Genomic DNA, 18,156 nt, shown 5'->3' with positions numbered 1-18,156 from the left:
TATATTTAGTTTCTTCACTCATCCTCTTACATTGCAGCTATAGTATACTGTACATTTACACTAAAAAGTTCAAGGTTCATCGTTAGGGTGCTATACTGTGAATTTTAGAATTAGAAAAAGGCTCATCAGCAACTCTACTGCCTATATGAATGTAATTAAAACTACTTTTACCTTTTCATTTATATGCTGTTTCTATCCCTTTGTCAAAGGGACAAGAATCAAATGCAAGGTGTCATTAACATCAGCTCTAAAATTCTTACCAAAACACACTGAACGAGTGAACAGTCGTAGCACATACCAGTTTTCTTTCTGTATAGATTGACAAATGCACTTGAACCTTTGTTGGGCAGAAAACGGTTGGCCAGCTGCAGACTGGGCCACTGCCATCAACCCTTGTGTCTTTCAGCTTTTTTTCTTTCTTTCTCTGATACCTGCTAACAAGTTTGCCATATCAACTTGAAAAGTTATGCCAAAAAAAGCATTTATTGATGTTGAAACATCTCACAAGAAGAATATAGTTTTACTGTAACTTTATGTAAGGCCTTCAGTTGAAAGCTTTTTGGTCTCATCTTGGACCCCAAACCACACTCTCCGTTTGTAATGTTGAGTAATGTGGAGTAATAATACACCACCACTCCATTACACTACACATCAAAGTGACATCAAGCAGCTGCTTTCAAACATGTGAGCCTGTGTGTGTGTGTGTGTGTGTGTGTGTTTGTGCAGGCTTGTGTGTTTGCAGGCTTGTATGAGTGTGTAGCTCCAGCGGTCATTGCCACTGATAAAAGCCACAAAATCGCTAACCCTGTAGCTTTCATCTCAGTTAATCCGTTCAAATTAGCTCAGAGATTCCAGGGTTTTTGGCGGCGCCGTAAGATTGTGATGTTTGAAATGAGAAGCAGCTCCAATGCTAGCTCAGCAGCGCAGGCACACCTTGGTGAGATGAAGCTTTCCCCCAGAACCCCTGGTGCAGATGATTAAATGCTTGGAGAAGAGGAAGCACTGCCTCTCTCCTTCCTTCTTCAGAGACAAAGAGCCTAGTCGCCCACGGGTGATCTTGCCCTTCTCACTCATCGGCACCTGGATGAGAGACCCTGTATGTGGGAATAAAAGAGTGTATAAGTGAAAAAGAGGCAAGGACAGGGGATAGAAAAAAGGAGCATAAGGAGCTGGCAGTGGAGGAACTGAATAAAAGAAATAATCAATATGACATTGCTTGTCTAGCCTTCTTCTACATATGAATACATGTAGAGTCACATGAGATACTAAGGATTAAATAATGTACCATTTCGTTTTTCCCTCTCCTCATCCATCAAGGCCTGTTGGGGACATTTACAGTCCCAGATTCATCATCAGTTTGCCTCTGAACAGTCTAATTACACTTGGAAATTAAAACCTGTACACATTGTTCCCCAGAGAGAGAGATATCTTCTTTGTAACTCAGTATTTTCCCCTCAATACAGTGCTGAAGATGGGAGATCAGGCTGTCAGACAGGTAAGGAGGGACAGGAAATCCCCCCTCTTACAAGTCTGCTTTTCTGTGGAATTGGAGGTTTCTTTGCTGGTATCTAAAGTACAGCAGGCAGGCATTACCTTGTCTTACAAATGTCTGGCTGGTGTCGAGGAGAATCTCGCAGCCCTCTATGATCATGCGCTCTATTGCCAGGTTCTTCCTGATGTTCTCGGTCTCGCTCACTTCATCGTGCATGATTCTAGGGAAAAGGAACATTTAATTATTCTCATTTAATCTATATAGGACTCAGTAACCCTCAGTAAAATCTGAGTCAGTGACTGTCCATTTGCTAAATTTCTAATGCGATAAATAATATGTAATAAAGTTAATACAGTCATCTGGGTAGCCTTTAGTTATGCGGTCATTTACAGTAAAAGGCAAGTGCTTGTCATACTTTCTTTGCCTCTTTGGCAACATAAAGTTTGCCCTGCAGATACAACTTTAAAAAGTATTACAACCTCTGCATGTTTTTTACGGGTAATAAAAGAATAATTTACTCCATCTTTTTATATACAGTTAAACTTCTCCTATAAATGTTTTATGTTTTTTGTTATTACCATTATTACGGAAAACACGATAACTAGTTTCATCATACTGGTAGTTTGTTAAATTATTTTCTAGATTTTTGTAAATGTATATAAATGCACGACATAACATTTATGCCCTTTATGTCGTGTAAAGTGATGTCGCTCATTCGAGATGCCATGCAAGTCTTGACTCAACTTTATTATATGGAAGGGACTGTCCTCCCCTAAAAAACGACCCCATTATATACCCATATTCAGGTATATTGTGGCTATGGCCTCTAGTGGTTGTAGTAATTATGATGGACGTAAAGGAGGAAGTCAAGTAACGTAAGATAAAGAGTGACAAAGTCTGCGTCTGGAGTAGGTTGCGGTGGAGGGGTCAATCAAAGGACTTTCACCCAGGAAAAACTAAAAGTTAATGTTGTGAAAGTACTTACATAAGTTAAGTACGTAACTACATTATGCTATGTAACATTACACTACGTCACGTACATAACTGAAGTTACGTAACGAACATATTTATTTTGACCAAAACCACAATCTTTTCCTAAACCTAACCAAGTAGTTTTGTTGCCTAAACCTAACCAAACTGGGACCTTTTCACAACAATAAACAGACCTTAAAACTGCAATGGTTATGTTAAGGTATGGGGGTGTGTTGATCTCCTGCTACCAGTAGGGGTGCTTATTTGGGAAATGCTCCTGTGGGTCGTATTAGATGGTAGGAACAAATTACCCATGTGGTTGAATGAAATCGGAGGAATTGTTGATACAGAAGTACCTGGAAAGCTCCTCCAGCTTAGATTTGGCGTAGTCCAGACTGTTTCTCTCTACGTGTTCATGGGGAGTGTGGGCCAGAAGTTCGTGGAGCGTAAGAATGTAGCGGGGAATCTACAGAGACAAAACAGAAAGCAACAGGGGAGTCACACTCAAATATAAGAGCTTACATGCACGTGCCGACATGCACGCACACTAATGAGAAGTAGATCAGTGGAGAGCACAATCTACACTCATCAGCAAAATTTATTATCAACACAGCACAGCCTGCAGTAGGCCCCAGCAGAGGGGACTGTCGGGAAACTGCGTGCCTTGCCAGAAAGGAGCCATTATTAAAGCCTGAGCTCCAAAAAACAACCGCTTTTCATAGATATGAAAAACACTACAGGGATATTCTGAGCAAAAGCAGACACATGCCTGCTGTTTCTGTTCTTGAACAGTGATGCTACAATATGGGACATAACTCAGAGAGTAAATGGATCGGGTCTTTGGTTGAGCCATGATGGCCAGAATAGAGCCCAGAACACATGAAATGGAAATTCACCAATTTGGTTACAATTATTGTTAAATCCTATGTGGTATTTGCCATTTGACATATTTACCATGAGTTGTGCAGCAGGTTTCTCCAGAGACTGGGCTCATCTTTCATCTTAACCTTAGATTATAGAGCAACTGAAACAGTGCATCTCAAGGTTATGCACTGCAATTTAATTGTAATTAAAATAAGTCTATGATATGCTTTGAGAGCAATAAATAAAAACTGAAAATTGCTATTAACATGTATTAATAGCGGTGGAATAGAGGTTAAAATGTGGGCAATTCGTTGTCCAATGTCAGAATATACTCTGGTTAAGACACGTTTACAACAGATCATAACCAAATGCACTGTATAACTTTGATGTTTAAAAGCATTAGAAAAACATGAGACTGGGTTGCAAACTGACTAAAAGGAATGAATAGTCAAAAGTGACATTTTTAAGATACATTATAAGAGAGAAGCCTAAAATGGCTATGGACTTCAAAACTAAAACTAGCAACCATATAAATTATAGGTACAATATATAAACAATATTCAAGAATATTTATAGTTAACATGTTTTGGAAGTGAGAGCAGATTCCACTTATAAGCATGTTGGTGACAGGCCTGTCCTTTTGTTTACATTTGAATCACAGACAGTGCCTTTAATAGACATCCAGCTTTGAATATTGAGAAAACAAAACCACATTACAGACAGCTACAACTGGGTTTTATTGGCATAGCTATAACCAACTAGTATTGAGTTGGTGAATTATACGGCCCAAGGGTAACATTTCTATATGGAGGGAAGAACTTGGCCCAGAATGGCGGCAAGGGCTCAGAATTAACGCCCAAATCTGGCTCCAGGCTGCAGCTCTGCAGCAAACAAATGGGTCTGCCTTTATTTCTTGTGTATATCTGTGAGACAAATGAGCTCACCTGGAACATGGGGTAGGTGAGGAAGGTCTCCAGAGTCCTCTCCTCACAGTCGGGCTTGGCCTCGTACTGCTTCAGCAGCTTGTCAAAGTCTCTGTTCTGCTTGCAGTGAGCCAGGATCTGCAGGCTGTACTGGTGGTTCCTCACAAACTCCTGGTAGATGTTCAGCATGGGCAGCAGGATGTCGAACAGGTCGGCTATAGAGGGATCAATACCAAGATACTTTACTGTCACAAGGACACAAACAATACTGTGGAGTAATTCACCATTCATCTTTAATGATATTTGACAGTCACACTGAACCAGCTTCACAATGGTTATGAAAAAAGTCATGAAATGAAAATGTTTCTTACCCAGCACTAATGTTGGCCAGCTCGCTATTCTGGCTTTTAGACCTTGGTAAAATATCTGATGTAGAAACATGATAGTTTCGCTGACAAAAAAAAGAAAGAAAAAATGATTAACTTCTCAAACAAATACAGAATTTGTATACATAATTCTGCCCAAATCCAGTGAAGTTGTGATGAAAGAAATCCCTGACACCAGACAGTGTGTACGAGAGCATGGGTGTGCAGGTTTTGAGCATGAATGTGCTTGGTTGAGTGCGTGGGTGGATTTGGAATAGGCCAATAGGGGTGTGTGTGTAGATTACTGTCTTCATTGTAATGTCTGTGTGCTTGGCAAAGATTTGTCTAATGGGACACAAAACTCAATCTGGAACCTTGAACTTCATATAAGAGAATCCTAGATAATCCAATAGACTGCATATAGCTTGTACAGCTCATATTTTTTCATTTCTGATCTTTCTTCATAGGAATTTTGCTTATATTGAGGTTAAAATAGAATGTCACTAAGTCTTATAACCTTTAAATATTTAAATGTTGTTTTTTTTACTGTAAAAGTATCACGTAAGAAATACATTTTATGTATCCTTGAGATCATACATCTCCTTCCTTACAAAACATTTGAAAAGGTGATTTGTGATTTTAAATCTGCATTGTTTACATATATTTTGCTGGCTAGCAGTCTTCTTCGTTTCTTGCCCATTACTGCCACCAATTGGCGTTCCGTGGAATAGCGCTTGTCCAAGAGATATAAACAAATCGAGCTTCCTCTCACAATAACATTGCTCCATAATGCTAATAGTGTTAAAAAAATTAAAATAAAAAACTCCACAGGGTACCTTTAAGATGACTATGTTTTGTAAGGCAGTTAATGGAAGTGTTCTGTGGGACAAGAGGATCCAACCTGTTGAGGAAGATGCTGCTGACATCATCGTGGGTGATGGGCGGTTTCTTGGAACTGGCTGCCATGCGGAGGGGCCTCAGGAAATTGTTCACCAGGATGTGAAGCTGCTGGACATATTCGGCCTCTGAGTCCAACATGCTGAACACCACCTGGTTCCTCTTCCTCATGCTCTCTGCATGTGGTGAACGGATGTAATCCTGGATGATTGTCTTCCACTTCCTCCTGCAGATCCAGCCTCGCAGGAAGCTCTGGACCTGGAATTTTAAAGGCTGTAGTCAGTTTCTCAGCATCTTAAGATGTAAAATTTAGCAACAAGTTTTAATTCAAGTGTTTACTTTTTTGATTTTCTTGATTTCTGAGTCGTCATCTGTTGGGGCGGCTGCAGGGCTGTCGTGAATCTTCTCGTTGTCTTTGAGCATCCCAGAGATCTGCCGTGGAGGCAACCACAAGAAAGACTAATCATTCCCACTCACACACTTCTCACTTACTGTACCAGCATGTAAGTGACTGACTCAACAGGACAGGACCTGTGAGCACTGTCAACACTGAGACATTAGCCTGACTAAACTAGCTGTGTTCACTTGGCTGGTACCTCTGCACCAATATTTATTTATTTACATTGGTCATGTAAATGGAACCAAACTGTCTTGCATGTTGACATGAGGTAATAGGCTGCTGAAAAAAAAGATTGGAGCTGCCTTGAACTGTTTGAAGCTATCCATTTACATTGTAGACGGCAAGAGAGTTAATTGTCATTGCATTTCATAGAAGTGATGCAATTTAAAAGCCGTGTTCATGCATATTCAGCACATAAATTGATTTCAAGCATCACATTTGCACATTAAAGTAAAATGATTATTTGATCTGAAGATTACAGCCGGGAACGCAGCCCTATTGGAGGCATTGTTTCTGAGAGGAGATGCAAAGTGGAGTGTGGTTGGCCTGAACACGTCTCTCTCTGTGACAATGCAGTGCTTCCATTTCTGTCCTCTTACACTTCTTCATACATATGTGACAAACATAACAATAATCAACATAATCCATCATTTTCCCAATGGTTCAGCTGTTACTTGCTGTGCTGGTGCGATGAGGAATGAGAATAAGTTGTAATATAGTATTATTGTGCCAGTTTAGGAAGTCTATTTACAGTAGGTCTGACTGATACTGTGTGTGGCTGCCACACATCCATTTATAGATAGAAACCCTGCAATCCTTGCTTATTGTGGTTTGGTCAGAAAGGACAAAATGCTGGATATCAGAAGAATACAATAGCCCAGACAGATACTCTTGAGTAGGGATGTAATGCTACTTACTGTATCTGTTTATCTTACAATAATATGTGTATTTGGATTTATACCCTGGTGTTAAATTGTTTTCTACTACCATTTATACTTGTCATACATATATGTACAACTGCCAACAAAATATACAATATAACATAATATTTGTATCCATTAAATAATAACATGACTTTTTTTTAAATCAAAGATGTGTTTGTTAATTGTTCAGGTGGAAATTAATAATCCTTGTGGAAATAGAACAGGAGGAGAACAGTAGGGAAATACAAGTCAGTGGGCTATAATGCATTATTGTTGTTTATATTTTTCATTCTATATATTTGGAGAATGATAAAGTTGATCTAAAGCATCTCTGATAAAAAAAGAGACAAAAATGAGACAAAAATCTGAAAGGCTTTCTCATTCTATTAGCATGCACGTTTGTGACGGTCCCTAACTTCAGCTCAAGTAACTCAAGGTGCCAGGCTTCAGTATCGGATGATGATGATGATATGAAAGCTGTGGGTCACCAGTCAAGCTTCATCCTGAACTGCACAACAAATCTGGTGAGGAGTGGTGAGAAGTAATTGAGGGTAAACCTCAGTGATCTGTGTTTTTAACCTTTAACCTTTATTTACATTCTGATACATTTTCATCAGGAAAATCGTGCTGGTTTGTCTACTAGCAGTTCATGTTCATACTGTACAGACAACAATCCACTGGATTACTTTGATAGTGAAGAAAAAATTATAATAATGAGCAAAAAGCAATAAGAGCAATTATAAGTTATAAGGAGCGCCTTTTTTCTATTATTTCTAAACAGATTTACCCTCAATGCACATCAGAGATCCTGACACTGCTGTAAAGAGTGAATTCAGCTGATTGTGACAAGGTGTGTTTAGATCTGACTGAGGTACGACTCTGAGAAGAAGAGTTGTGATGTTTGTGGGAAAAAATGTGTCAATTGGCAGGGGGCGTTTGCGGTTTGTAGCCGTTCAAATCTGAATAATGTATTCACATTTGTTTACATCCCTACTCCTCAGTGTAAAGGCATCACAGTGAGTATTACCTCTGACTTAAGCCTTTCAATCTCTATTTCCCCATCTTCTATCTGTTGTCGAAGTTGCTTAGCAACTGTTTTCTCCGTCTCCACAATCTGAAGCAGATGAAGATACTTCTGCATGAGAGTCTCATGCTCGTTGGCCAAGTTTCTGTAACTGTAACACACACACACACACACACACACACACACACACACACACACACACACACACACACACACACACACACACACACACACACACGGTTATGTATTGCAGCTTGAGTAATGAATTTCACATCAGTGTGTGTAGTTTCATCTCACATCACAGCAATCAGGTTTTTCTTGTGAACAAAGCATTTTTCTGACATCTCTTTATATTTTAACCCCACTTATGAAACCATGGCAACATCCCCTACAGACTGAGCAGCACAAGATTACTTACCCTCTACTGACTAATTCATCTTATAATTGCCATGTCTGCACATTTCACTGATGTGTGCCTTTACCTGGCGTGTGATATTGCAGCCACCCATTCATCGCAGTCCTTTACATCTTCTGTGCGTAACTCAAGCGCCTTTTGGTTTTCATGGGTAAAGTTGACAGTGAAATAGTACTGAAACAAACAAGGGAGAAAGGGTGTGTAGTTCTTGTTAGAAACAACAGGACTATCATTAACCTGACATGTTATATGTTCTGCACAGAAAGGAGCATTCGTTATTGCATACCTTCTAGATAAATCTATTATATAGGGGCTTAACTGAAGCTTCTCCACTGCTTTTGTCTTTGTGTTTGTTCCACTGCCTCGCTGCTACAGACATCAAGCGGGTGATTTAAAACCACACAGGGCCTGGGGAAGCCACATCTTTCTCGCCCACCACTGCAATTCATGGAGCTCACTGAGGGAACCCTCCCCCAGCTCGGTTCCTGGGATGTCTCTGGTTCCCAGGAGGAAATGCCATAAGACATGGAGGCTGGAGCCACGGCCAATTACATAACTGTGTGAGACCTGTTTCCTAGCAACTAAAGCTCAACTGAAAATAATGTATTATTAGTATTGTTATTATTGTTATAATTATTGTTACATTAGCATTTCGCATCTTTTACTTTGGTTTCATAGATTATGCATGGGTCATTGATAGGGTCAGATTTCAAATTTTTATTTGGAATTTCCTCGTATCGTATTCTGCATAATGATAATTACTTTTACTTTTGATACTAAATAACATTGTTGCTGATAATACTTAAGTACTTTTGCTTAAATAATTTTTTTTACACAAAACCTTTACTCGTTACAGAGCATTGCTATTTTTACTAGGATTTAACATTGATGCTACCGATGGTGAAATGACACAATGCTGTAACTATTTGGATAAATGTAACTAGAGCAAGCATTACCTTTACACCAAATATAGTGATCCTTGTGGGTTTGCAAAGTGGGTACAAGTATGTTTTACCCCACAATAAAGTGTCCAAACGGATGCTAAAAATAGCTTATAAATAGATAAACAAGTAAATAATAATATTATAAATAACTTATCTTACAGTACAGATAGTGAAAATAATTACATTTTCTCATGTCAAAGAAAGAATAATACATCACCTGCATTTATAAATGCAACTTTCTTTTAATTCTAAATGTAATAGTTCTTGGGTTTATATTATGTTTAAGAAGGCCTTTTTGATGAGAGCAACATATGGAATATTTGACTTATTAAAACATATTAAACATAATAAAGTGAACCATGAAATGTAATTTTTCCTGTGGACTGTTCCAGCTGTGCTAAGGGAGACCAGACTCTAATCTTTGGCCTGGACATGTTCAACAGGCGCCTATCAACCTGCAACTGATCATTATTCATGGCTGACTGCTCTTCCATCTTCACATTCATTAGGTATTCATCCTACCGTCAAAGAAAATCTATTTTTGGCAGAGAGGCATGCATGTTGTTGTAGTTTTCCCTCATGATCTCTCTAAGAGCGTGGTGAGTGTCTGGTGTGAGGCAATGTTATAAGTGCACTGTCTGCTTCCTGCTTTATGTTTATGGCTGAGTCATGCACCTTTAAAAATCATTACTGATCAGAACAGATATATATGAGATTGATAAAGCATTGATAAAACGTATCATATAGATCCATGAGTATTATTTGCTTTTATAGCCGATAATCTTTTGTTATGGGGGCAACACTCACTTGTCAGTCTTGCTGTGCTGTGGATATGAGTGGTAAATAATTCATTAGACATGAGTGGAATAATTCTTTTGTCTTGTATAATTGCTACTGACTGATAAACAGCTCAGTTTTATTGCTGCAATACTGAAGGACTTTCCTGAATCCTATAATGAGATCTATACGGTAGTATATTCCCTGGAGCACTAAGTGTTGGTTATCACTCTACTTGCATACGCTTTCATTTTGAGTATCTTTAGTTTGGATGTTAGCCTTCACCATGCCAACATCACCAGGTTGTCCTACATCACTAGCACGTATTAGTCAGATCTTTTGATTTACAGTACAGTTTGTATCAAATCAACCATCTAACTTCGTGTGCTATCGGTCAAAGTGCTGGTGTTTCCCAGTGTGAGCGAGGTGTGTTTTCTATAAATGGACACTGACCCCTCCAAGGTACTGCAAGGAACAAATTTAGCCCAGATAGCGCTCGCATGAATAGGAGAGATGCGAGACACTACTTCTATCCTCTCTGTTACCCCGCCACTCCCAACTGCATCATTCTTTAGGATGCAAATAAGGGTTGCCATAGAAACCTCAGGCTCAAATGCGTTATTATTTTCACGCTAAATGCATTTGAGGATAAATATAATGTAGGGATTATGGTGGATTGCTAAAACGTTTGCACAAAACCATGAATCAAGGTGGGGATAGGAGATGGAGGTGATATTTTCTTACTCTTATTTGTCCTTGTTAAGGATGGTTGTTTGTTTACACTGAGCGGTAACTCTTCAGCAGCCTGTAATATCAGTCACATTAGTCATTCATTATTTGTGTACCTCTCAGTGCTTTCACTCTCAGCAAACATGATTCACAGGAAAAAGCAATCAAGCGTCTTCCTTTAAGTTTATCATGAATTCAGTCCATCGATGGATCAGGCTTTTCTCAGCATGTTCATGTTCACATTTATGCATTTAAAATAGCACAATGCATTGGAAACAGCACTGCTGACAAAAATAAAAAATAATCCAAATTCTTTCAGGGAGGTTTTTTGGGTGCCTTTAAAGCAACTGTGAGAGCACAACATTAGCCAGTGTGTTGCATTCTGCTTTGTCAGCACAAAGGCAGCTGTTCACAGGAAGAGCCAGGACTCACGTTGGACTGCAGCCCTACCGACAGAGCCAGGCACAGAGCCTGGAGAGAGGAAAGGAGAGCCAGTGGCAGTGAAGCATTATGTTCCCAGACGGGTTATATACAATAACAATGTCAACAGACCTGTCAACCTTTCTACTCCTCGCTTTCATGTTTTGCTGTGTTAACAAGCAGCCAGAGGAGTGTTTTTAAGATCGAGTGGATACTTCATTTGCAGATACGATTTAAATGTATCCTGCTATATGTAGTCTTAACACTGTGTGATAGAGTCTTCCTTAAAGATTTGATACCACTAATAAGAAGTGATACAATAATTACCATCTATAATGCTAATTACAAATTCCGGTATTAGACTGAATCATTTCATTCAGGTCATCTACCGTAGATGAGAGCTGACTGATTGCTGGCACCCTTCTGTTTTTCGCAGCTTCAGCTGTAGTTTCATCATTTCACCACAAGATGGAAACCTTGAGGCAACAACTTTTTTTGTGTGTGCATGTTTTATTGGAAGGAGCATTAGATATATCACTCTCCACCCTAAAACGTCAAAAAGATAATGACTGAAAGTCAAAAGCAAAATATGTGACCAACTAGGATGCAAATGCATCATCCTGAAAAGAACAGAAATCCATTTACATCCATTGCACCAACTATCCCATCAAAAATCATCAAGCTCGGGTTTGCTGCAACCTAAAGCAAAACACTGCATAGCCCAGTGCAAGAACTGTTATGTTAATATCACTAGGTGTAAGTGTTACCTCATCATTAATGCCATGCATGGATTACATAACGTGCAATACAGAAATCTGGAACCTCGTGCTATTTTGCTGCGCTGGATTTTAGGTCATCATGCTATTGGATATAAGAAGAATATATGCATAAGAAAAGCGTTCTGTTCGCGACTAAAATAGTTCAAAGGCGTTTGCGGCGCAGGAGCTAATTTTACACCCAGTGTTGCACCTCGTCAATATATTTTAACACAAAGCCTGAAAAACAATAAAGCAGTGCTAGAGAGAGGGAGAGAGAGAGATGTGTGTGTGTGTGTGTGTGTGTGTGTATGTGTGTGTGTGTGTGTGTGTGTGTGTGTGTGTGTGTGTGTGTGTGTGTGTGTGTGTGTGTGTGTGTGTGTGTGTGTGCGCGCGCTCTCCATACCTGCTTTTCCAAACACTCCTTGGCTGACTGTGAAGGTTTTGGTGAAGGCGCCCTGTCGCATAAGCATCCCTCCAACAGGTATAATCCCGAGGGTCGAGAGCTGGACTCGTTCTCAAAATAAAAGAGCATATTTTGTAACAAAGCAAACCACTTTGTGTGCCATTTCGTGTTGTCTGAGCTTTTTTTGCTCAAGCACCCTCGTCTTGTACCATCCTTTTTCGCCATATGCCCCAGGTAGGTGACATGACCATCATTAAGTCGTATTCCCTTCTGCATTTTGATGAGAAGACTTCAGCTGCGCAAGGTGGATCGGTCGTTACATCCTTCTGAAGTCGCTCCAGGGAAAATAGAATCCAGAAAGCAAAGGAGTTTTGCAGCTGGAACAACGCGGATTGTCTTTGCGCGCATTCGCCGTCTTCGACGCATTTCCAGTTTTGGGAAAAAGAGAAAGAAAAAAAACGAAACAGAGCGCACAAGTCCAGCATCCTAAAATCTTGTGTCATACTCCGAGCGCTTTGAAGGTCCACATTATCCGATAAAAAAAAAGACGGAAGGGGGGGCGAAAAATAAACACTCTAAACAACGCAAGATGAGAGGGAAAGGGGTTTGGGTTTCGTCCTTTTCCTCACATGAAATCTCCAGAAAGCAGCAAGCTTGGTGCTGAGCTCGGCAGTGCTGGGTGAAGTCACATGGCGCATGCTTGGGAAAGCAGATTTCAGGACCTTGGACAGCAACGTTCCCACAAGATGTTGAGTTTCCTCTCAAGCCTGCAGTATTAAGAAGTACTGGGGATACAAGAGGGAAAATAATGGAGAATCACATACGTTCAAGAGAAAAAAAATCCACTTTATTCGAAATCAGCCATTTAACATCCTGCTGAATAAAAAGATGTCGACCTTATTTTCTTTTTCACTGATTCACCGTTCAGCACATTCTTCCTGACAAAGTAAATAATCAGTGTAGATATTTTGAGTTTTAAAGTGGTTACATAAAACACTAAAAGTAGCTCTATAGGAGTCAATTTTTGTTGCAGTTCAGCCTCTGGAGGACAATATTTTTTAGTTCACAACTTAAAATCGGAAAAACTTAAATATATCTCAGTTTAAATGCTACAATGTGTGTCTGGGCTCCACTTATTGGGTCTTTATAGAGCTTTCAACTGCATCTCACAATCTTCATCCACCTGGTAGTGGGTTTCTTGAGTTGAAATTATTTTGTCACACGTTAAGGTCACGAATGAACTTCCATGCTAAAGTGACATACCAATAAAAATCAAAGACAAGAAAAAAGTAGGCTAGTCCTTTACTCAACAGTGTTAATGACTATTGCATGCTTTGCCCATTTACTACAAACCCAACTAAAAATCACAAATACTTTACATTATTGCCAACAATTTATGCCATGATATTTTATGTTTTTATGTGTTTAGGTTTAGTTCAGTTACAACTACCAGTATGACATGGCATAATTGTGGCATCACAATTATGTTGCATTACCACTAAGTAGACTATTTTCACTGAAATGGCTTACTAATAACGTCAAGTCTCTGCAAGCTCATTTTCATTCTGTGATCACATGAATGAAAACAAGTAGGCCCTCTTCACTGCAGACTTTTTGACACAGGTGTTACTAATAACATTAACAATGTCTATGTTCTACTCAAGTGTAGTGAGCCAGCCAGCATGCGCAGTACCATGACCAAACCAAAGCAGCTGAATAGAATTCAGCCTTCATTCATTTGAGAAGTTACACCTGTGCTTTTCCTACTGTGACATGTCAAAATATCTTCTATGAAAAAGGCTTATGGTTGCTGGTAGTTGTGAAAAAAACAAAACAAACAATGGACCTTTTTCGACTTGTCATAGTAGGAAAAGCACAGCTGAAATTGATAACCTTAATGATGGCTCAATTCCATCAAGTGTCCCAGTAAGCTATTTCAGTGAGTCAGCATGCACAATACCAGGGTCTCTCCTAAGTGGAATGCAGCCATCAGTAATGGTTTCGAATACACCTGTGCTTTTCCTACTGTGACATGTCAACATGTCTGCCGTGAAAAATGTCTATAACGCACTCTAAAAAAGGATTAGCTGCACTGGTAAGTTCTGTATGTAACTTGCAGTGTAAATAGGCCAAAATGTTCAAAAAACAACAGCATGGTCCTGTTTAAGATCAGTTGCTGCTGCGTTTTAAAGAGTGCAGTCAGTGGCAAGAAGAAGATAGTAGAAGATAAACTGCTGTCCCATATTGGCTGTGTGGTATCTCACAGTAGGATGTTGACTCTCGAATTCAGTATAGCATTGGTCAGATTTATTTTGCAAATCAGATACATGGGTTACACTGAAATAGAAGCACCACGTTAAATGTGAAACATTTGAGTATTTGGGAGAAATGATACAGTACAGAAACACATAATAAAGACTTCACCTTGATGATGTGAATGAACACCATATAAATAATTGCCGAAACAGAAACTCACTCTCAGATTACAAAAACCCATTTGGGTTGGTCCCCTTATGTTTTATGTCATCCCCTTAATATACTGTTAACCTTGGCTCTGAACACTGCTTCCAGCTTTTGCAATACAGGGTGAGACAGCAGTTGATAGGTCAATAGTTAGAGAGGGTCATTGCAAAAAATAAATTTGCAGCGTGAGCTTGTTTAAACAACATGATGTCATGTTTGAACTGTAAGACTTGTGTGTCTCAGTGGTTACAGAGCTGCATTATAAAACATGCTCGAGCACACAGCCAATATGCCTCTTTGAGCAGTCAATTTGTTTAAAAGGCACAGTCTCTAATCTGCTGCTGTCAGTCCTCCAGCTACTTCTCAGAGAGGAGATTTATATATTACTCCATCTCCATTGTTGTCTGCGCTCTCTCTGATCTTTTCTGCCATAAACCTCTGCAGGCTCTGCAGCGTCTTCCTGAACAAGCCCTTTTTTTCTTCAATTAGTCACTCACTAGTTAGATATTAACCAAATATTTAAACAGGTGGTCAGTGACACCCAGGCTGAGATGTAGAGAAATCAATTGTTTTGTAATAAACTGACGCAATGCCAGCCACATGTGCTGTGACTAAGCAACTGACACTGCCAAGTTTTGAATAGATTTGCATTGACACACATGTGAGAGGCTGATAACACTGAGGGTATTTTTGGTCTGTACTGTGTGAGCCAAGGTGCAGCACAACAGGGCTGTTGTGCTTAATGTGGGGATTTTCAGTCCATCCTGCTCTGTGGATCATTGAATCGTTTCAGATGTGTCTGAAAGTAACCCTTACTATGTAGATACTTCAACGAATTTGTGCTATCTGAATCAGCAGCACCTCAGTTGCTTTTATCAAACTGAGGCTCAGCGTCTTTGCTGGAGGAAACCTCTCACAGAGGAGGGAGGGGGTGTGTTGTTCGTGAGTGTCAATAATGACTGCTAAGGGTGTATTTCTGTTTAATGAGAAGAGCTGACATCTGTGCTGTTCACTTTTCCAACATGAAGATTTTTCCCCCCATAACTGATCATTGCATTTAGTATAGTGCATTAATATAAACAATTTAAATCAAAATGTGATTTTTGTATTCTGGTGAAATGGTGAAGTTAAACTGGAGCAGCAATTAGCAATTATTTTCAGCATCGATTTATTTATTGTAATTATTTAGTCAATAAAATGCAAGACAATTGTGAAAAATGCTGAGCTGTAGGTGACATTTTCAAATTGCTTGTGTTATCCAACCAATATACTTGAATATTATCATTATTATTATTATTATTATTATTATTATTATTATTATTATATGAAACAGACAAAAGCAGCATATTTGAGAATCAGGTACCATCAAATATGTTCCATATTTTGCTTGATAAATGACTGAAATGGTTAATCGATTCTCAAAATTAACGTTCTGTAGATCTACCAATTAATACAATGACTTACAGTTTCAGCAGTCATTAATGTGGAATGTGGAAATCCACACTTGAATTGCTTTTGAATCCTTTTGGACACTTTTATTCATGAAAATGGGAAATTTATTTATTGTCCAGCTCATTTGTAAGTATGAAATGTATTTTGCTCCATTAGAATAGGTTTTTCTAATTGGAAGAGAAAACATGAAAAACGTAAAACACCCAAAAGTGCACATACTAACAGAAATGTCATTTTAAATTGTTACATACACACAACATAAAATATTACTAACAATTTAATTTGATTTAAAAATGATTTCACATTATGGAAACCCAAATCTTCAGTATAAGCTCAAACGTGTCATCACATCTGACATTCACGACATCTGGTCAGATATGTGAACCAAGAGAATAAGAAAAAAACTACAACAGTCTGTGTGTGTGTGTCAAATGGTGTTTTCTGTAACAGCTCGTAGTGCTGTCAGTGTTCAGCAGAGGATGCTGCTGTGGTGTCCTCGTCCTTCCCTGAGCTTCCTATGAAAAGGCTCCAGTCCTAATTACATGATCCACCAGGCTTCTAATTCGCCATACTCCTCTCAAATGACATTTACTAATTACTCCTTCCTTTTTTAGAAACAGCGTTCTGGATTTGATCCAGGCTCCCTCATGCTCATTGTTGCATTGTCATGTAGGAACAAACAAGTTGGCTGTTGTGGCAGTCACAGCCTATTTGATTGAAAGTTAGTAAGCAAACATAAAAATGGGCGTCTGAAATCCCTTTAAAATAGGATGCTGTGTTAAACAATCTGGATTATCCGTAATGAGGAATTAAATAATTATAATAGCACAAAGCAGAGTAGTCAGAGCCCACACAACTTCTTCAAAGAGGGCAACCAAAATGTTGTTCCCAGTGATGCTCCAGCCATATGTGCACAGTTCCCTTGGTTATAATATGGTGGAGCCACATCCACACTGTATGCAAATAGCTGTGATGTGTGCTATTGTAACATATCTACTGTATGTTAATGATAAAAGATTTTTCTCTTCCCAAGACGAAACCCGGACTCTGCGATAGATATGAGACCTGTCTGGGATGCTTCAATACCCCCTGCCCAGTGCATGATGGGAAAACCTCTGGCCGGTGGTGTGCACAGACTCTCTCTGTGGCAGTGGTGAGAACTCACGCAAAGGGTTAAGGGCCACCTTTTAAAGGGTTTCTAAGTTGTAACTAATGGTTAATAAATAATTTAATGTTTGATAGATCAAGCCAATAATAATAACAACTTTTGTGTTGAAAAATTACTTTTGCTGTTTTTGCTGTTGTTTCTCCTCCTCAACAAAGATTAATGAGTCTAACATTTTAATGCCATTAATTCTGCAGTTACAAATGTTAAAAAAGTCCCTAAAACAGGGTCATGGCTTTTTATTTTTCCAATAAACCAACAGGGCTAAAGTTAAAAAGTTATAAATCAAATATTTTTTACAATAATCTCTCAAACTGGAAGTTGTAAATGTTAATAAGTTGTTAATACATTTATTTTGGTCCAGATTCACTGCAGATCCTTTCCCAGATGGTCGGAGGCCAAACAGTCTACCGGAGGGATCTTCCTGATTAAATAAAAAGCTACAAAGATAATGCATCATCCCAAAAGTTCTTGTTTAATTACTTATAAGTGATCTACAAAGTTTTAGTATATACTCTATTAACATTAATAAAGCCTTCAGCTACAACATATACAAGAGGGACATTTTGAAAGTAGTAGCGGGTTATGGTCAATTTATACTCTTCAGGTTGCATCAAAGTAGCACTTGAACTACCCAGAGAGCACTTTTAGGAGCACTTGGGCAGCCCACTCAAGGGGTGAGGGCCCACTGAATGAATGTTTGAATGCATAAATGTTAATTTTGATGAATGACAACAATCTTGAAAGAGAAGATCTGTGGTTGAATTGGA

At 39.0% G+C, this 18,156-nt stretch overlaps 1 protein-coding gene and 1 long non-coding RNA gene across 4 annotated transcripts in view; one reads left to right on the top strand and one right to left on the bottom strand.

The window, feature by feature from the left end:
- Positions 1-12,664, bottom strand: part of rasgrf1 (Ras protein specific guanine nucleotide releasing factor 1) — a 23,577-nt gene extending 10,913 nt beyond the window's left edge. For 2 of the 3 annotated variants that reach the window (XM_039809034.1, XM_039809037.1), the window contains exons 1-10: positions 12,307-12,664; positions 8,343-8,449; positions 7,864-8,011; positions 5,853-5,945; positions 5,518-5,771; positions 4,623-4,702; positions 4,273-4,466; positions 2,821-2,930; positions 1,594-1,712; positions 934-1,094 (exon numbers count right to left, since the gene is read on the bottom strand). In XM_039809034.1, the coding sequence (XP_039664968.1) occupies positions 934-1,094; positions 1,594-1,712; positions 2,821-2,930; positions 4,273-4,466; positions 4,623-4,702; positions 5,518-5,771; positions 5,853-5,945; positions 7,864-8,011; positions 8,343-8,449; positions 12,307-12,582 (1,542 nt within the window). In that variant the 5' untranslated portion in view covers positions 12,583-12,664. The remainder of the gene's footprint in view (positions 1-933; positions 1,095-1,593; positions 1,713-2,820; positions 2,931-4,272; positions 4,467-4,622; positions 4,703-5,517; positions 5,772-5,852; positions 5,946-7,863; positions 8,012-8,342; positions 8,450-12,306) is intronic. The other variant, XM_039809035.1, reaches the window with a different exon arrangement.
- LOC120564211 lies at positions 8,687-18,156 on the top strand. Its single transcript, XR_005640080.1, has 4 exons — positions 8,687-8,835; positions 9,612-9,728; positions 17,255-17,374; positions 17,751-18,156. It is a non-coding gene; the product is annotated as an uncharacterized LOC120564211 (long non-coding RNA).

This window comes from Perca fluviatilis, chromosome 8 (genome assembly GCF_010015445.1).
Source record: "Perca fluviatilis chromosome 8, GENO_Pfluv_1.0, whole genome shotgun sequence".
Lineage (NCBI taxonomy): Eukaryota > Metazoa > Chordata > Actinopteri > Perciformes > Percidae > Perca > Perca fluviatilis.
This window is presented reverse-complemented; position numbering and strand designations above follow the sequence as displayed.